The sequence below is a fragment of the Caenorhabditis elegans genome, chromosome X, assembly GCF_000002985.6.
Source record: "Caenorhabditis elegans chromosome X".
Classification (NCBI taxonomy): Eukaryota; Metazoa; Nematoda; class Chromadorea; order Rhabditida; family Rhabditidae; genus Caenorhabditis; species Caenorhabditis elegans.
Genome location: NC_003284.9, coordinates 17,297,527 through 17,317,393, shown reverse-complemented (window position 1 = coordinate 17,317,393; position 19,867 = coordinate 17,297,527). Strand labels below are relative to the sequence as shown.

General features: G+C 34.9%; 4 protein-coding genes, 1 long non-coding RNA gene and 1 other non-coding gene across 6 annotated transcripts; 2 read left to right on the top strand and 4 right to left on the bottom strand.

Annotated features, from left to right (window-relative positions):
- The first annotated feature begins 2,188 nt into the window (after positions 1–2,188).
- C53C11.7 lies at positions 2,189–2,318 on the top strand. Its single transcript, NR_072949.1, has one exon. It is a non-coding gene; the product is annotated as an Unclassified non-coding RNA C53C11.7 (non-coding RNA).
- A 3,862-nt stretch (positions 2,319–6,180) lies between these two features.
- Positions 6,181–6,486, bottom strand: C53C11.4 (uncharacterized protein; the record flags this gene model as incomplete). The annotated part of the gene is made up of 1 exon (NM_078408.1): positions 6,181–6,486. The coding sequence occupies one exon, from the start codon at positions 6,484–6,486 to the stop codon at positions 6,181–6,183; it is 306 nt and encodes a 101-aa protein (NP_510809.1).
- Positions 6,487–8,949: 2,463 nt separating this feature from the next.
- C33E10.12 lies at positions 8,950–9,601 on the bottom strand. The gene has a single exon (NR_160848.1). It is a non-coding gene; the product is annotated as a long non-coding RNA C33E10.12 (long non-coding RNA).
- Positions 9,602–11,023: 1,422 nt separating this feature from the next.
- On the bottom strand, positions 11,024–12,174 carry C33E10.1 (F-box domain-containing protein). The gene is made up of 2 exons (NM_078407.5): positions 11,897–12,174; positions 11,024–11,851 (listed from the first exon to the last, which is right to left on the bottom strand). Exons 1-2 carry the CDS (start codon positions 11,962–11,964, stop codon positions 11,695–11,697), a joined length of 225 nt encoding a protein of 74 aa, NP_510808.2. The 5' UTR covers positions 11,965–12,174; the 3' UTR covers positions 11,024–11,694.
- Positions 12,175–13,357: 1,183 nt separating this feature from the next.
- Positions 13,358–14,675, bottom strand: fbxa-120 (F-box domain-containing protein). Its single transcript, NM_078406.4, has 4 exons — positions 14,608–14,675; positions 14,463–14,540; positions 13,789–14,416; positions 13,358–13,741 (listed from the first exon to the last, which is right to left on the bottom strand). The coding sequence occupies exons 1-4, from the start codon at positions 14,640–14,642 to the stop codon at positions 13,565–13,567; spliced, it is 918 nt and encodes a 305-aa protein (NP_510807.1). The 5' UTR covers positions 14,643–14,675; the 3' UTR covers positions 13,358–13,564.
- Positions 14,676–15,393: 718 nt separating this feature from the next.
- C33E10.10 (DeHydrogenases, Short chain) lies at positions 15,394–16,554 on the top strand. The gene is made up of 2 exons (NM_078405.2): positions 15,394–15,686; positions 15,829–16,554. Exons 1-2 carry the CDS (start codon positions 15,471–15,473, stop codon positions 16,018–16,020), a joined length of 408 nt encoding a protein of 135 aa, NP_510806.1. The 5' UTR covers positions 15,394–15,470; the 3' UTR covers positions 16,021–16,554.
- The last annotated feature ends 3,313 nt before the right edge of the window (positions 16,555–19,867 follow it).

The window sequence follows — 19,867 nt, the reverse complement described above, 5'->3', positions numbered from 1 at the left end:
ATGATTTGACGAACAGGCGGGCGGCTCCCAAGAGAGCTTCCAAAACGGAAGAGGTACACGCAAAAAAACTTCTGTGTGTGTGTGAATGTGTGGAGCGCCACGGAGCATCAATTTTTCAGTGAGGGGGTGTATACTTTTCTAGGAGATGGGGCGATGGCATTCTGCAAAGACGGATAGGGACGAAAGGGCTAGAAAAGAAAAAAGAGATGAAATGCATGTGTACGTCAGGAGGTCCCTGGCCCCATTCACAATGGATGGGTCACATTTTGGATTGGAACAGGGAACTTAATATTATATGTATTAGTTTTCTGATGTTAATTTTTTCATAGACATTTATTTAAAGTGTTTAGATGTGGGAAAGGAATTGGAATAATTAAAAAATCTTTAAACTAACCTCTCTAAACTCTAAACTCTCTAAACTAGGCTGGTTTCATAAACCTGATCTGAGGCTGAAATAAATTGTTGATTACCCTCTATTCTTAACAAAACTATATATTTTTTCCCTCCATAGCTGACAAGAGTACACTAAAAATAAATGTAAATTATAATGCATAACTTATGAAGCATCAATCAAAACAAAATGAAGCGTGATCTGACATAAGTGTTGTGCCCTTTTTAGATTTCTCACCAAACAACTGAAAATAAACACAAAAAAAGTAAAGCTGATTTTTCGTGTCACCTGAAACATCAATAGGTGCAAATTGAGTTAGTAAGAAGCCTTTTTTCAGCTTTTTGTCATAATCTGATTCGGCAATAAATCACAGGTGCGAAAATGTGAAGCAGCAAAAATCAGCGGGATTTCTAAGCGTTTCTGTTTCAAGATTCTTCTCCAATTCCAGAAAAAAAGGGAAAAGCCGGGGGCGTACGTGCCTCTCACAGACTAATTGATAGTTTTCCTATTACGTTTGTTAGTCGGCTTGTGTCGAGAGTAAAGCAAAACTCGAAAACAACATGTTATATATGGCCGTATTTTGGGTAAACAGACGGAGATGGTCTAGAAGAATACCAGGTGGTATAGGTGGTGTTTGGAAATAGGCAATATTAGAAATTGGAAAATGTATCGGTCAACGACTTTATTCAAGAGCAGCCCGCATTCAGATGCTCTTAGGTTTTTTTTTTAATTGTTCCGAGCTGATAGGTTTCTCAAATTGAGAGAAATGGGGGAACTTAAACATAGAAAACAAAACAAAAATTAAAATTATCGTTCAAAAAACATTTTAAATATAGAGTTAGACCCCTGCTAACAAAAAATAGCACTGTTAAAACATATAAATTTTTTAACAAATATGTGTTCTAAACCGGCAAAATTTTTTTTAAAACTTGAAAAAACGAAGGTACTTGTGTATTACATGCCCTCATTTTAAAAGTAATTTTTTAAGTTAGAAAACATAAAAACGTGTAGCATATTTTTGTATTTGTAGGCTTAGAAATGAATCATTAAATAAACCACCAATGAACATTTAATTTAATTCAAAAATGAGGGCATGTAATACACAAGCACCAAAAATAATGAAAAGTACAATTTTAGTTTCAGGTTTTTTTTTTGGCATTTTCAGTAAATTGAAAATGCGTTGTGTAGTTTTGATAAATAAACTTCTTTAAACCACATATTTAAAAAATCTTGAAAGTAAACTTCAAAATTAATCCTTCGGAGCATTCTCATTGAACAGTGATTTTCTGAACAGCTGAAAAAAATCAGGTAAACATTCATAAAATTTTGAAAAATGATATTAATAATTTAAAAGATTTAAAAAACCCGTAATTTATTTTACAATTTAAAAATTCTACGGTTTTAGAAAAAAAAAGTGGATTTTCAGAGAAAAGTGTGACAATTAGAAATTATTAGTCAAGTGAAAAATTTTTAATTTCAGAAAAAAAAATTTTGAGAGCTTTTGCCCACTCAAAAAAATTTTACGGGATTTCTCAATTTTTAAAGTTCCATTCTTTGATTAATGTAAAAATTTTGATAAGTTCTTAAGAAATGCAACTGTATGAGCAACACTGTAGAGTGCAGGAAAGAGCAAAACAAAAAATTTCAGGCTTAAAAAGGGTACACCTAGTAAAAGTACACTTGAAACAAGTTGGGGACCATCTGCGCGGGGATTTTCAAAAGTCGATTTGCATGTTGATGCAATAACTGAAGTGAAGAAGATGAAGAAGAATTGAGTAGCCCCCCCCCCCCTGGCCATAGAAGGGGTGGCACACAGACACAAGGAGATGGGGGGTGTGAGCAAGAGGTTTGAGCCAGTATCGAGACACTGCGAAATTCGCGGAGTCCCGCTTACCAAAATCGCCGAGACGCCGAGAAGAAAACGGCGGTGAAGGAGCATTCGCTGAGGAGCACACAAGGGGGACACAACCAACAGCAGCAGCACCCAACTCAGAGCGGCCCTCTCCTTTTTCAATGTGTGGCCACAGCCCATCGGGTGACTCGTTCTTCTCGGGCCGCCGCCCTTCGTTTCCCGTTCGAAGTGAAACGAAGAAGTGGGAAAAAGACACAGGAAGAGATGATATATCTAAGAAGTCGAAGAAAAAAAAAACGTAGAAAACGAGGAAATGCACATCATGTTCCCCCAATTATGTTCCGCCGCCGACTTATTCTCTATGGGTGGTCCATCCGTTTCCTTCCTATTTCTCTTCCAACTTTCTCTCAATAGAACAATCAGATCTAAACGGAGTTCTCGTTTTTTTTTCTTTATTTCTGCTGATCAATTTTGAATTTTCTAGAAAATAAAAGTTGAGTTTGTTCGTAAGAAAGGAATCTTTAAAGGGAGAGAAAAAGCTTGAATGCTTTTGCTAGACTAAAACAAATCCCAAAGAGCCTAATTTAACTTCTCACTAAACTCTCAATTTTTATAATGTTTCTGGGAACTCATTTTTATTAAATTATTATCAAAATCTGCATATTATGGTGGTATTTGGAGTTTTTACATTGACTAGGCTACTTTTGCTTAAATTAAAAAAAAAATTTTTTTTTCATTGATTAGGTTAATTTTTTTTTCATGCTAATTTTCATGTTTTTCGAATAATGTTCAATTGGCTTTTAAAAGTTTTAACTAGATCACTTTCGAGAATCGGCTAAACGTTTAGTACTTCTTAGATACTTAATTGTTTTAATTAATATTTAATTATGTGTACTTCAACAATTATTAGTAAAAACTCCAACCTTTCAAAAAATGACAAGTTGCAAACATTTTTTACAGAGTTTATCTAGATACAATCAACTTCGGAGTCCAAAATTCTAACCTCCATTTTTTCAAAAAAGCAAAAGTCCTCTCATCTTAATCCTAATATTCCAATTTTGCTCATTGAGCACGCTTCATCCGTTCATCTTATTTCAATCTGGAGATTAGCTCAGCACATACTACTTCTGTTTTTAATATGTCCTGAGTGCATGTAACTCTACATTTAGATTTCTAAAACCTTCACGAGTTCTGATGTAAAGGGTTGGGGTGAGATTTGATGGTAGAACCAGAAATAGCTGAACGCTGATAATGTTTATGCTATGTCATTTGAGGACGTGCATACTCAAATTACTGTTGCGCCGCACTTTTACGATATGCAAGCTGCTAATTCTATGCATAGGAGAAAGATTGATTTAGAAAAGTTTGTGGTTAATATATTATTCACAAGCCAAATTTTTTCTTAGCCAACGTTGAAATAGTTTTGTTTTTTTAATGAAATATTGTGAAAAATTTCGAAAACAGGGATGCTTGTATAAGTCTACCCTCCCCAAAAAGTTAGTTTTACGTAACTCTTTTGGTTCTTTTCAGGTTTATCATATATCCGATAAATCCGATGTATAACCTGAACCGCACCACAAAATTTTAATGTTACAAATTTTCAAAAATTGTGAGCTTGCGGATGATGAGTGAAAGTGCAAATTTCAAAACCTGACAAGAACTCTAGCAACTTGTTACACAAGTCATATGGAAACTGATATGTATATCGGAGATATAGAGCTCGCTTGTTTTCGTTTTACATAATATTATAGAAATTAGAGTAATGCAGTATTTGGTGAGGTAAACAGATATAATCAGATGGGCTTAGTGCTTACCTCAAACAGAAGGCAAGTCAGGTGGTTTTAATGTTGATGTCAAGGAGATGAAGATGTAAAATATAAAGAAAGAAAACGAATATGTACATATATCCAGAAGAAAATCTGGGATGTTGATTCTGATTTGATTCCAAACAAAGAGAAAACATATGGAAACATGCATACATCAAAGCGCGTTAGGAATATGATTTCCAACTAACTTGAAGGAAGATTGTCAGGGCTGTGCAAATGAGAGTGAGCAAATGAAAATTAATATTTTTTTAAACAGATCTTGAAGAGCTTAAGATTATAAGCTCAATCTTCTGCAACCAATAGTTTGAAAATGTTCTACAAAAAGTACTCAAATTCCACAACTCAAAAAGCAGTGCATTCAGTCACAACGAAGGACTCGGAATGCATTAGCTTTTGCTTATTTTCGCTCATTTGAGAAGTGTTCATCATAAATCATTTCTGGTTGAGTTCGCTTCGCATTGCTCGTTTACCTCACCCCCTCATTACACTGAAGTTCTAATGACATTGTGTCTATATTTCATGTGATAAGCGAGAAAAGTGAAATAGAAAAAATTACAAAGGAATGTAGGAGGAGGGTAGGAGATTTTGACAATAATTTTGATGATGGGGAAATTTGGGAGTAAAAATGAAATATGAGGCACGTCGGTTTCAGAACTTATATTAACATTTACTAAAGAAACCTTTCGAGTTTTTGAAGCTCTGAATTAGACATACATGGTAAGAAAAGTTTTTTTTAATCCTATAAAAGCTCCGAGAAGAGATATGTTGACAGTAATTGCTGTTAGACACCACACCACATTGCGCATGTTGTCACTTGCGATAAACACTTGGCTCTGCGCGTCAACAATCCAACAGCTGTGCACTATTTTTGGGTATGTGTAGGAAAAAGAAGCTGAGGAAAGTAAAATGAGAAGGCTTTTTATGATGGTTTTAAGGGATACACATGGGGTGAAAGAACATGGATGAATCACTTCAGCAATCAGTTTATTCGAACAAAATGAAATGTTTATTGTAATTCATGTACACATATGAAAACAAAAATTTATGAATCATGAAAAGCACCACAACAAATGGAGTGATATCAGTGAGATAATAGATGACCAGAAAAACAGAAACAATCGAAAGCCACCAAAGCTCGAAATAATCAATGCTTTTCGAAAATAAAATTTCTTCCACAATATTTACATATACAATTGAATAAAACATAATTCAAATATAAAAATAATTTTTCGCCACTTCTTTGCCTGTAAATTGTAAAAATTTTTAAACTTTTTGAAACATTTTCCGTAATATTTTCTACTTTCTGCTCAAAGAAAGCGATCCCAGTGGGAATATAATTAAATTGCATTTTTTGGTAGTTTATCTCATATTACCTTGTTAAAAAATACCCACTAAATTATTTTTGAACTACAAAGGTCTGAATAAAACTACAAAGGTCTGAATAAAAAACAGTGAATATTTACTTAGTAAAAAAACAGAATTTTATCGATTTTTCTAGAAAGTTCTGGAACATTTCAGAATTTTCTCGATTTTTCTAGAAAGTTCTGGAACATTTCAGAATTTTCTCGATTTTTCTAGAAAGTTCTGGAACATTCCAGAATTTTCTCGATTTTTCTAGAAAGTTCTGGAACATTTCAGAATTTTCTCGATTTTTCTAGAAAGTTCTGGAACATTCCAGAATTTTCTCGATTTTTCTAGAAAGTTCTGGAACATTTCAGAAGTTTCTCGATTTTTCTAGAATGTTCTGGAACATTTCAGAATTTTCTCGATTTTTCTAGAAAGTTCTGGAACATTTCAGAATTTTCTTTCTAGATTTTCAGGATTTTAGAATTTTCAGAAAATTTAAATTTCCCTCCAAAATTTTTTTCTCAGAAAATTTAAATTACCCGCCAAAATATTTTTCACAGAAAATTTAAATTTCCCGTCAAAATATTTTTCTCAGAAAATTAAAATTTCCCTCCAAAATATTTTTTTCAGAAAATTTAAATTTCCCTCCAAAATATTTTTTTCAGAAAATTTAAATTTCCCGCCAAAATATTTTTCACAGAAAATTTGAATTTCCCGCCGAAATATTTTTCACAGAAAATTTAAATTTCCCGCCAAAATATTTTTCACAGAAAATTTAAATTTCCCGCCAAAATATTTTTCACAGAAAATTTAAATTTCCCGCCAAAATTTTGGGTCTCACCACGACGGGTCTCACCACGATGGGTCTCACCACGACGGGTCTCACCACGGTGGGTCTCGCCACGATGGGTCTCACCACGATGGGCCTCGCCACGATGGGTCTCGCCATGATGGGTCTCGCCACGATGGGTCTCGCCACGAAGATCTCGCAGCAACATTTTTAAAAATTTTCCAGAAGGTTCTAGAACAATCCAGAATTTTTTCGAATTTTCCAGAAGGTTCTGGAACATTCCAGATTTTTCTAGAATTTTCCAGAAGGTTCTGGAACATTCTAGAATTTTCCAGAAATTCCCAGAAGGTTCTGGAACATTTCAGAATTTTCCCGAAGTTTCCAATTTCCCTTCCAAAGACGGAAAGTCAATTTTTCCTAAACTACAGTAATCCCACAGTACTCCTACAGTACCTCTACAGTACTACTACAGTACCCCGACCATATCCCACTACTAACCGCAAACCTATATCTCTTCAAAAGACAAAAGCTCAATTTTTCCTAAACTACAGTAATCCTACAGTACTCCTACAGTACCTCTACAGTACTACTACAGTACCCCGACCATATCCCACCACTAACCCCAAACATATATCTCTTCAAAAGACAAAAACTCAATTCTTCCTAAACTACAGTAATCCTACAGTACTCCTACAGTACCTCTACAGTACTACTACAGTACCCCGACCATATCCCACTACTAACCTCAAACCTATATCTCTTCAAAAGACAAAAACTCAATTTTTCCTAAACTACAGTAATCCTACCGTACTCCTACAGTACTCCTACAGTACTACTACAGTACCCCGACCATATCCCACTACTAACCGCAAACCTATATCTCTTCAAAAGACAAAAGCTCAATTTTTCCTAAACTACAGTAATCCTACAGTACTCCTACAGTACCTCTACAGTACTACTACAGTACCCCGACCATATCCCACCACTAACCCCAAACATATATCTCTTCAAAAGACAAAAACTCAATTCTTCCTAAACTACAGTAATCCTACAGTACTCCTACAGTACCTCTACAGTACTACTACAGTACCCCGACCATATCCCACTACTAACCTCAAACCTATATCTCTTCAAAAGACAAAAACTCAATTTTTCCTAAACTACAGTAATCCTACCGTACTCCTACAGTACTCCTACAGTACTACTACAGTACCCCGCCCATATCCCCCTACTAACCCCAAACTAATATCCCTCCAACAGCCGAAAACGTCTTGCCTTTGTAAGCTATGACGTCACTTGTTAACAAACGGACACTATTTTTTTATATATAGGTAATGATTAGAAATATCACAAATAGCTTACTATGCCACGTTTTGTTTATCAATTGCTAATAACTAAGTGTTCATTACTTTAAAACTACTGGAGGGTGCAAAATTAAAGGAGGAGTAGTGACTTGTATAAACTTAGAATGGGCCCAATCAAACAAATTTCAAAACTAATCTTCTCAAAAATTTTTTAGCTGTTCAAAATATTTGAAAAAATGTTGTCCACTTTTCCGTGTCGCGGATGTTGGAAGTTGATTTGTATTTAAATTTATTGAAAATTGTGGTAGTTTTATTAAAAATTGTGGTAGTTTTATTAAAAATTGTGGTAGTTTATCCCACGTTTTTCGTTGTTACGGTACACTTAAAGCCAATAACGCTCAAAAATTCCCAATACCGTTAGTCATCCTTTAACATATGCTTTAACTACGTGCAAATTGATAAATATGAGTGCGACATTGACAGATATGAGTGAGTGAATAAGATTTCCAAATCTTAAAAAGTGGATTTTAGAAACTCGAATTAGTGATTCAACATTTTTGTCAGCGATTCCAATGGTAGTTTTTAAATTTCAACAAAAAAAAGTTTCATCAATTTTTTTAATAGAACAAGACAGTGAACTATTTACGAATGTATAAAAAGATGTTAAAAATCTATATATTTCAATACTACTTCTCAAAAGGACAAATTATCAATCTGTCGCATGGATGCAAGATTATTAGAGGGCTATACGGTATATATGTAAAAGATCTCTATCAAAAGAAGAACAAAAGAAGTATTGTGATTTCAAAAAAAAATTAGTGGTTGACATAAGCCAATGAACATAAACATATGCCAGCCAGTGATAATAAAAGATAGAGAAAACGAAAAAGTGCCAAACAGTGCGAATGGGGCGTGCATAAGCGTCTCGCAGATGATGACTGCAATTTATGAGTCACTGTATACAGTGTGTGATTAAGAGAGACGCAGGATGGTTGGCGCGGAGGAAACGGTGGGTCCTCGAGTAAATCTATGTTATTTTATGGCAGATGTTGCGAGATTGAAAAAAGTTGGCACGGTTGAGGAAGGGTGAGGGGTTGTGCTTTTGTGAATGTTCGAGTTTACGAAAAATTTGTTTCGGCAAAAATTGACCATGTATGTAATGCTTTGGAAATACAGTTTTAGTCTTAAAAATACGTACAAATGATTTTAGGTGTCATTGAAATGATTTTAGGTATCATGATCTCAACCATAACTTGAAAATCCTAACAAAAAAGCTTGATAATTAAACTATTTTGAAATCTGTGCTTGATTGCCAGTCACATATTGTCATCGTAACAAGAAAATCGTCATATGCCTCCAAAACGATGCGTCTGGAAATTTTGAAAGGAAGGGGAAGAAATAATAAAGATTAAATATTCACACAATTTTATTGATAATTGAATGTGTAATGCGGGGATAGTGAAAATGATTATGCAAAAACGAATTGATGAACCAAATGGTCCAAATGGTACAAGTCTTTCAACTCCACATTTCTCCAGATCTTTTTTATGCTTCCAACATCACAACAATTTATTTCAGTTGAGAACAAGATTTGCAGTTAATCGGGTACTGCTATAGACGTCTTCAATCATTCCAGTAAAATCCCAAATTTTCAAATTTTTAAAGTTTACTCCGTGTTCACCAGTATTTAGTCCGTGTTCATCTTTTTATTCCGTGTTCACCAGTATACATCTGAATTGCAGTATTTTTTCGATATGTGATGAAAAGTTCCAGTTGATTCTGAGCGACCATTTACATGGTGCATCGTACGGGAAAAGCTTAGAACCGACTTCACAGGACGTAATAAATGTATTTTCTAAAGTTTTCACAATGTATTGCTGGTTTGGCAAAAAATCAGTGCAAAATTATCAGACTACAACTCTATAGTGGCTAAAAGACCTATGTTTTATTAATTCGTAGGGATACAAGACTGATAGAGGAACTACACCAAATTAAATCTGCAGAGGTCACACGAAAATAGAAATAAGCAATAATCCGAGATGGTTAACGAGATTGATTATTATTTTCAAGTCTTGGGTTCAACCGCGCATGACCATTTTTTTTCGAATATTGGTATTTTCAGTTCTCAAAAAATTTTAATTAATTTTAAATTTTTTTCATACCGTTGAAACACCTATTTTTTGGCTTCAAATAACTCAAATAGTTCGTCTTTAAAAAATTTTAAAAATTTTTAACTGAAAAATTTTGTTACTTATTCAAAAAATTTCCAAAAATTCCAAAAAAAATTCTGAGTGTTTGCCGGCCCCTTAGCATCCTAGAAATCATAAAAAATCAGTATAAAAAATCACAATTGAAGCCATTCTACGGAACTCAAAGTTGTAAAAATGCACTGAAAAATTTTCAGAGCAACTTTTTTCCAGTTCAAAATGCTCCTCTGCTGCTAAAATTTTTGTAGGGGGAAGGCCTTCTTTAAAATGACATAAGTTTTATTCGGAAGTCCGGGATTAAGTTGAAATTTTTCCCTTGTTCGCTTTATTGACCATTTTAGAATGAGTAGAAAATTACATTTTCTAAAACTCCGCATACAGCAGTACTGCCAAAATTTAGTAATTGATCCTCCAACGGCGTTTTTTGGCAGAGAGGACAGGCCGGGAGCTTTTTTGCTGATTCTTTTTGCATTTAGCATTCGAAATGTTCATCTTTGTCTTATTTATAAAGCTTTAAATAATAGTTGAATCACGTCGTACGCTTGTAAACTCCGCCAGCCTTTGCGAAACAAAAAAGTCCAAGGATCAATTGATAAATTTCGAGAGTATGATGTTTTTCATACTCGCAATAGTAACATGTAGCTTAGCCCGACACGGCTTCTGAAAGCATCCCTGGCATTTTTTGTCATTGCTACCATCTATATTTATCAGTTTAAAAAAGCATCGGATTTTTTTTTGATTAAAATTGTTATTTCAATAAAATGTTAATAAAATATTAAAATGATAACTATTGTAATCTGTATTCCTTCACGTCTCCCAGCGAGCGTAATAAATTATTATTATTATTATTATTCTACGCTTGTTTGTTTAATTCTTATGTACTCCCTATAATCGAATATTGCTCAGTCGTCTACTCTCCCTCTCCAAACTCTAAACCCTCTGTCCTCTATTAGTTCAGGCCACGCCGGCAGCTATGAACCCCCAGGTCACGCTTGAAAATCACGCATGTGTCGTCAGCAAACCACCCAGACAACACGCAAAAACCACATAGGGACAGGCAGGCTCCTGCGTGGTTCGTAGGCGTTTTGTGCGTGGTTCAGTTTATCTGAGAGCATGGTATGTCTATATGCTTTATGTTAAAATCGATATGGTCGATCTTAATTTAACAGTTTTAGAACTTTTTTCGGAAGTCCTGCTTTAAAAATTAAACCATTCGTGTGTAATGGAACAAACGAACAATTCAAATCCGTTAATGGTCTATAACAAACGCCAAAAAGTGAATTTTTGGCGGGTAGGGGTGTAAAAGTCAATAATGCAATATTTTATTAAATAAAACGGAGAAATCATATTTCATGTATCATTCTGCTCGGGACATTAATTTCAAAGTACTCGAGCTTTGGATTGGATCCGTTGATCCAATGTCTGACAAACAAGTTGAACTGATTTATGCCAATAACAACTTCCCCAAAAACTACAATGCTGTTTGTGGAGAGAATATCATTAAGATTGTACTCATAAAAATACATCACTCGTAAGACATCGAAGTTTTGAACCAAGAACTCTTGAGTTGTGTGAGTTTTGGATTCAAATACTGGAGTACTGAGATCAATCCTGTCGCTTTTACTTGCAATCTGTCTCATAATCTTCTGATGAAACAACGAGTCTGACATTTTTCCGGGATTCATAAAGCAACAAATGTCGAGATCCTTGAACTCGTCGCAAATCGATTGAGTGCAATAGTTGTCTCTGGTTATAGTGAATTCGTCGAGTTTTGCCCGATTTAAAACATCCAGTAGGTGATCAACATACTTTCGTATTCCCATGCTCGGAATGCTCATACAAATCACTCTACCAGTTGTTGAACCTTCGATTTTCAAATGTTCTGAATTTTCAAATGTTTTTTCAAGAGTCACTCCACTATTGAAAAGTTGAATCTCAAAAAACAGGGGATCTTCGACGGGAAGACTCCGATGCATGTTAGAGAAAAAATGTGAATTTGAGTTGACCATGGCGTTGGGTGGGTTTAATTTTAATTTCCACAGAATCATCAATGTCCACTATAACCAAAAAGACAAATCGATGCAAAGACTTTGCAAGATTTTTCGTCTTTTTTGAGACAAACGAGAAATTCAATCTAAAATTGTTCAAGTTAAATGATGAAAAATGTTTAAAAACTTACATGTCCAGAAGCTGGCAGTGTTGAAGTGTACACCGGAGAGCTTTTGCAGGTAGTTGTAGAATATTCATTGCAGCAGGATGAGCAGTACAGACCAAATGACAGAGAAGGTTGGTTAAGGCAATTGTGGAGTGGACAAGTGAGGGCTAATGGGAGACAGAAAAAAAAGAGCAACTGACGTAATATTATCGGCTACTATGAAGAGGACTCTGACGCACAAAGGAGAATGGACTATTCTGAATCGATAATAGGCAGCTGACCTGTGCAGCGTTAGCACATATTTGATGTAGCACAGCGACCTAGGGCAAGAATTTGTAGCCAATAAAACTCAAAAGTGTGCGCTGGGGCGCGCTTGCATTTTTTAAGTTTTGAAGACAATTATGTCGGTTTTTCAGTGTCTTTTCAGAGAGAATGAAATGATTTTCGACGCAAAAAATCATTTAAGTGGAGTTTTTCATTATAAAATAAAAGTTTCCAGTTCGGAATATATAGATAACGCTTTTTTCGTCCATTTTCCAGACATTGAACGGATTACTGAAGTTGAGCTTATGAAGTCTAACGTTAGAGTATGTTTCTGAATAAAATCGAAAATCATACACTTCATAATCTTTGAAACCAGGATTTAACATCATAACCTGTTAAAAGTGAACGTTTATTAAATTAATACTGCGTGTTTCTTTCATTTCAATGCACATCCGATGCCATTTTGTTCAAAATAATTCTGTATTCTAATTTTTAATGATCTCTCATGTTTTAAAATTAAAAACTTAGTTTTTACAATGAATGGAGAACGTTTGATATGATAAACAATAGTGTAATAAAAACACGAGATGGTTTCTCAAATTTTTGTTCGTTGCGGACTAATTCACTTCAACAAAACTATTTTTCATATCAAAAAAGTAAATGAACAAATATAATTCCTAATAAAAAACGATAAACTCATTTTCGGCTTGTTTTCGAATTGAAAATCATAATTTCGGGTAACATTTACTACAAATTTCTCTTGATTTTCAGGAAAACGGTTCGCTGTGTGTCGTATATATGTATTTGATATAGGAAACTGGTAAAATTTTGGCGGAGTTGAGCTTCAAGTAATTGAAAAAATCTTAAAATCTGCCAATTTTTGCGATTTTTTGTGGATTTCAGTCCAAAAATTAAAAATTGAGAATTGTAAAATTGTGATAACTAGCAAAGATTCAATGTCGATAAAATACTTTACATGCTTTATCTAGTAAACTGGTAAAATTTTAGCCAATTTGAGATTGATTGAAAAATATCAATCAATGTGCCAATTTTTGAGATTTTTCGTGGATTTCGTCCAAAAATTTGAAAGTCAAATTTGAAATTGAGACGATAGGCACAGATGTGAAGTCGATAAATTGTTTTACATGTTTTATCCAGGAAACTGGTGAAATTTTAGCCATTTTTCACGAAATTCATTCTGTCTGGAAAGAAAATAACGTGTGTATTGGATACGTTTTATCTCATTCATTTATTGAGAATCAAAGCAAATAAGTTTGCATTTCAGAAGACATTAGAACAAAAAAAAAGAAAACAAGAGTAAACGTAACAAGAAACCGGTAAAGAACAGAAGAAAACAACAGGACGCATTGAAGATGAAAAGAGTCATGGTGAAAATATCATTTCCTCGAATTTCTGGGGGGACAACAATTAATTGATTGCCAAACGTCTTTCATAAATTATGACAAGAAAGCGATCGATTTTGTTCTTAATTCCATTGATATTGTGAGCAGAGAAGTTTGGATTAAAAACTCGCGCAACTTCTGGTGTCATCTCATCTTTCAAATCAATTATTCCATTTTTGAAGTGAGCGGATTTCAAGAGAATCTGCAAATAGTCACAATAAATTACACAGTTCATTATTTCGAACTCACATCTCTGATTTTAATTGCATCAGAAATTGATAATCCTGGAAAGCCAAGCCAAAAACGAGACAGATGGAACATGTTCTCAATGGGGAAGCTACGAAATGATGACATTGGACTGATAACCTCTTTCGCCTGTTTCCATTGTTCAAGCTCGAAAACTTCATGCGAACGTTCATGTTGCAACAAACTGGCATAGTCAATTTTTTGAAGGAATCCGGGTTTCAAAGTTGAAATGATAGTGATAACATCATTGAATTCCAAGTTTCCCAAAAAAACCTTTTTGGTATGAAGCATATTTTCTGGATTGAAAGTATCTCTGAACCACGTTGCAACTGCGACCGAATCTGAACCACCAAAAATGTTGAGATCATCCAATCGTTGCCGTGGATTCTTCAAAATTACGGTTAAATCGTCAAGCTTCATCATCAAGCGGGGCTTTTCGATATATTTCGTGCAGCAGTAATCACTAGAAATCAAACAACCGGAACCTTGAATTCCGTACGTAACGCAAAAGTTTCCGGTTAAATTCCGCGTAGTGAGAGATAAATCGTCGACTGCCGAGGTGACAGACTCGACTCCTGGATTTTCATCAACAATCTTTCGCAAAATCCGACAGACTTTACGAAGAGCAAGTCTGAAAGTTGTTTTTTTTATTAATGAAATTAAAACTTTGATTTTACCGATTGATTGGATTGACTCTCTTGATAATCTCAGTGAGCATTTCGGTTGGCAACTCTATAAGCGTCCGATCGTTGGAACTGGAAAATTAGTATTATGAAAAAAAGCTCATACCTAATCTTCTATTTGCTTGAAAAATAAACTAACTTCTCAATTGACACACTCGCCAATTTGTCCGTCATGTTCTGGGCGATCAGGGTCGTTTCTGTAGTTTTCTGAAAAAGTTTACGTTTTATTTGATTGAAGAAATTATTTTGCGGAATGAAGAAAATGAAGAAAAGTACTAAAGGAAACAATGGCAACCAAAATGTTCATTATTTGGATAAAACAAGAGAAAGTCCAATTTTTCAATGATCTTTTGTGGAACAATTTATATTATTAAAGCTTAAATTAACTTTTCTAACACTCTAACACGAAAAACCAACGTAAGCTTCACAAGTTCAGGAAAAACCGCGAGAAAATAAATTTCGAAATACTGATCGGCTTAAATATATATTCCAGGAAAATTGTTTCAGTTTTTGACATTTTTCGTGGATTTTGGACCAAAAAAGAAAAATTGAAATTGTGACAATTGGCACAGATTTGGTGTCGCTAAATTGTTATAAATGTTTTATCCAGTAAACTGGTGAAATCTTGGCCAATTTGGGCATCGAGTGATTGAAAAATATCCAAAAATAAGCCAATTTTTGCGAAATGTTGTTATAAGCAAATACTTTTGAAATTGATAAAATCGAGAAAATGTAAGAATTCAAAAGTTAGAAAAACGAAAATAAACAAAAAAAGCTGAAAAAAAAGAGAAAAATGGAATGCGTTCGAACAAATAAATCTCAACAACCTCTCAAGAATTTGTGGGCGTGGTCGATACGCAACCGGTGCGCGCGTTTTTTGCGCAGAGGGGGCGCGCAGTAGCTAGTAGGTGCCGAGAGTGCGACCTACATAGGTCGCTAGGTAGCATTGCGACCTAGGTAGAATTGCGACCTGCGACCTAGCGATCTGCAGCGCCAAACTAAATGTCTTTCTCGGTTTTGATTCACATGAGTTGGCGCTGTAGGTCATATTCTGCAAGTAAGCATGCACTTCAAGGATACTTTGATTGTCTTCGCGCCGAGCACAAGAACCTGCACATTTTGGTGGTCTCCGCTGGATACATCAACACCGGTTTTGGATCGAGAGCTTTGAACACCGATGGGAAAGTTGTTGGGGTAGAGGATGAAAACCAAAAGAAAGTAAGAATGCGTTTTAACAAAATGAGATTAATTTCGTTGCTACTGCTCTGTCTGAGTGGCGCATCTAACTATTTAAATAGCCTGCGACACTAGTTTCACTCTTACTCTTTCTAACAGGTTCTTCGAACTATACTGATTGCAGGGATATTCACCGGAACACTCTGCACGCATGATTTCCGATGCAATCCGTGATCGAGTGTCGGACTTTGACATGGCTCCATTTGGTGCTCGCTTTGCAGTTTTCCTCAGATATTTCTGGCCAACTCTTCTTAATTATGCCTTGTACACTTGTGGCACTAAAGACCAATGGGCGCCGAAGAATAAGAAGGAGTAATTAAAACTAAATGTGATCTAATTCCTGACACAACTGTTATTAGATGTTCATTCTCCGAATGTTCTTTAGCTAAAATTTTGGTATTAGTGTTGTGAGATGGGCTGGGAAACAATCCCATCTCCCAAATTAGTGACCTTTTGAGGATGGCTCCATGACTCTATCATGATCGCCATACCTCAAAACCTCTAATACAATTCCATTCACCCGCGTTTCCCCCGTTAACTCGTCTCCAGTACGCTTCCTTATTGGAATCCCATCCAAATGGTCTTGCCGCGCCCTTAAAGGCGCAGCTCCCCCTTTCGTATAATTATCCCTGGCCTAAAATGTAAGCCGCTCCGCTCACTCAAGTCACTCAAGTCACTCAAGTCGTTCAACACGTTCACCAACGGTCCACCACAACATCTGGCTCCACACATTCCACCATCAATGTCGGCCTCGTTGGATGTCGGCCGCTCCACTGTGAGCGGTCGTCTCTGGACCTACTGACCCTAATTACTTGTTATTCTATGAGCAATAAAGGGGTTTTGTGGCAAACAATTGTGTTATCTTATTCACACCGCTTATCTCTTCTTTCTCGATGGCACTCCGAAACCGCCAGTATCTCTCTTGTCGCTGAATATACTTGACGTCAGAGGTGTTTCCCCAACGCACTTATCTGAGCTGTCAACAATTAGGTCGGCAAATAATTATGAACGTATTTTGCCATTTTACGATTTTTTGTAAATTTTATATATGTGACTCATAGTAGGCAGTGAGTATAGGAAAGCTTATAAATTTAAGCTACTTTGGCCATCTGCGTAATATTAAGATTTGAAAAAATCGAAAAATTTTTGAAATTTTTTTTCGTGATTATCTCGATCTTCATTTCAAAGAAAAGAAACAATTAAATTCACATGTATTTAGAAGAAAGTTTGCAAAACTATTAATTACAAACAACAGTATCATTTTTTCATTTGTCGGTTTTTTTTTTCGATTTTTCGATTTTTTCATGGGAAAATCGAAAAATTGAAAATCGAAAAACAAAAAGTTTCGATTTCTCAGTTCTCAGGATTCTCAGAAAAACCAAACAATCTAATAAAATGTTCCTAAAATAAACCATAAAAATGATGTTTTAATCTAAATCCTTGATTAAAAAATAATGTGTTCCTCAAAATGGGTATTTGTCAAAAACATAGAAACCATTAAACATTAGGTTGAACTGGAAGTCTTTGTGACTGGGTTTGCTTTTTCACCGCTCACCGCAGTTGCACTTCGGTATTGCCTTGTTGCTAGGGTACACCAACGAGTGAAGGTACTTAATTTTAAACAACGCCCCATTCTTTTCCCTCTTGCCTCAGCTCAGTTAGCCAACGATGTTTCCCTGAGAATGTTTATCATACATATGCCCCTCACTATAATACAATACACAATTGGTACCAACGCTTCGAGAAGGACGGCTTTTCTCTCGAGGGTCATGAGACCCCATGAATTGTATTAATTGGATTTTGATACGTTGAAAAAAGACGTGGCAACGGATCCTTTTTAAACCACCTGTGAGCTGTCCACCGCACTTGGATCCCATCAAACAAAGATACATAGTACAGGGCTTGGAAGCTCTCGAAATGAAGAAACTTATCGGTCGATTTATACCAAGGCTGTGCGGCTGATGGAAAAATTCGGTTGTCAGCGACAGCCGAGTGTTTATTTTTTCTCGGCTGTCGGTTCACACCATACACGCCGACAGCCGAATCACTTTTTTGGCTATCGACTCACGCCGACATCCGAGTTTCAATTATTTTTTTGGCTGTCAGCCAAGAAAACAATAACTCTTTTATTTTTAAAGGCATACATATGTTGCAAGTATATATCCAAAACTATTTCCGTTTCCATTCTTGGTTACTTTGAAAAGCTAACTTTTCCCACAAATACATTAATTGTAATGAGAAAAAAAGATTTAAAAAAATAGAGATATGTCTTTAATTAATGTGAAAAATAAAACAAAAAAATCGATATCTATCTGATTATCGAAAAATAACTTTTTTATTAATTTAAAGAGTCAGTTTTAGTGAATTTGCAGATATTTTTGGCTCATTTCTAGATGAGTTCTTTTTTTTTTTAAATTCAAGTCATTTCCTGTAGATTTCGCAATTTTCAATCGCAAAGTTCAATTTTTTTTCAAAGTCTGGTATTTGGATAACTTTTACACTTTGTCGATGACAATTTTTCAAATCAAAAACAATAATAATATTTGAATTGAGCATTTTTGTTTAAAAAAGTCAATCTATGAAGAAATACAGTAAGTATACAACAAAAATTTTCAAATCGAATAAATTTGATGTTTTTAATTTGAAAAATTGTCATTAGTAAAGTGTAAAAGTTATCCAAATACCAGACTTTAAGAAAATATTGAATTTTGAAAAGTTGCGAAATCTAAAGGAAATGGCTGGTATTTTAATAAAATGAATAAAAGTAATAATTGTATTTATTTTATCATGAATACGTTCAAGAATTAATCAAAATTGAAAAAGGTCGTATTTTTTGTGTGGTTCGCATTTTGCCTTTGGTTCACTATAAAAAAATTTTGGAATGGCTCAATGGAGTTGGAATTCATTTTTTGCACTAAACAAAAATAGCATTAATTGATTTGTATATTAGCATCAAGTCTCCAACGGCTAACTCAAAAAATCAAGAAAAAAAATTTCAAAAAATTTTCGATTACTACGCAGAGGACCAAAGTATAATAGATGAAACTTATATGTTTTCATATTCTCACTGCTTACTATACATCACATATGTAAAATTTTCAAAAAATCGTGAAATTGCAAAGCACGTCAATACTTTTTTGTCGACCTAATATTTTTCAAATATATTAGCTTTTTCATAATTTCTATTTTCAAGTTTTGAACTGAAGAAAATGCTCAATTCCATTTTTTAACATTTTATATTTTCATATTACTGTATGAATTCTTTGAAAAAATGCATCTACACATATACACATATTTGAAAGTCGTCACCCCGTAAAGTTTATTTTCGTAATCAGGCTTTCAATTCTTCAATTTTTGATGTTCAAGTTCAATTTTTTCAGTAAGCAATATTTAAAACATTTTAAAGTTTTCATAAAACTGTCAAGTCATTTGTCTTCTAGAGTCTAGAATAGGGCTGTGCTGCTGATGGCTCGGCTGATGGAACAGATTAACGTTTTTCAACGTGTTAGCAATGATCAATTAGGGAATACTTGTATTTGCCATATCTGCCGAGCCATGAGCTTCTTATTCTAGAAGAAATTTTTTGAAAAAGTGCACACACTTTCCTGAAAGACTCGTTTTTCCAATCAGCCGACAGCCGACAGCCGAGTTACTCGGCTGATTTGAAAAACCGACTGTTTTGTGAAGGTGTGTGCACTTTTAAAAAAATTTCTTCTAGAATAAGAAGCTCATGACTCAGCCGATACTGCAAATACAAGTATTCCCTAATTGGTCATTGCTAACACGTTGAAAAACTTGATTTTCTCCATCAGCCGAGTCATCAACCGCACAGCCCTATTCTAGACTTAAAGAATTAAAGGTTACGCACCGCCCGAGAAGTGGTACCTGTACGCAATTTGTCTACCGTACACCTGGGCGTTGGGGCGCGTTTTTCTCAAAAACGGATGGTCCAACATTTTTGTGATGCATATAAAAAATGGTTTTTTTCCTTAAAACGCGCCCAAACCTGGCTAAACTCAATTATCCGTAGAGCGCGTTTACACTGATGTACCCTTTGCCGGGCCGTGTTACGGTTGACAATTGTACGTGACCCCGACGAACTATTGCGGACCGCGCAAAAAAAATTGTGTCAACTAATTTCTTTGCGGAATCATTCATTTTAA

Excerpts from the sequence above, each read along its gene's own strand:
- C33E10.1 (NM_078407.5), bottom strand. The coding sequence starts at position 11,964 with ATGAATATTCTACAACTACCTGCAAAAGCTCTCCGGTGTACACTTCAA. Across the intron at positions 11,852-11,896 it reads CACTGCCAGCTTCTGGACAT|ATTGAATTTCTCGTTTGTCT; the intron begins GTAAGTTTTTAA and ends GAACAATTTTAG.
- fbxa-120 (NM_078406.4), bottom strand. The coding sequence starts at position 14,642 with ATGACGGACAAATTGGCGAGTGTGTCAATTGAGAA. Across the intron at positions 14,541-14,607 it reads GCGAGTGTGTCAATTGAGAA|TTCCAACGATCGGACGCTTA; the intron begins GTTAGTTTATTT and ends CTAATTTTCCAG. Across the intron at positions 14,417-14,462 it reads AGAGTCAATCCAATCAATCG|ACTTGCTCTTCGTAAAGTCT; the intron begins GTAAAATCAAAG and ends AACAACTTTCAG.
- C33E10.10 (NM_078405.2), top strand. The coding sequence starts at position 15,471 with ATGTCTTTCTCGGTTTTGATTCACATGAGTTGGCGCTGTAGGTCATAT. Across the intron at positions 15,687-15,828 it reads AGGATGAAAACCAAAAGAAA|GGATATTCACCGGAACACTC; the intron begins GTAAGAATGCGT and ends TACTGATTGCAG.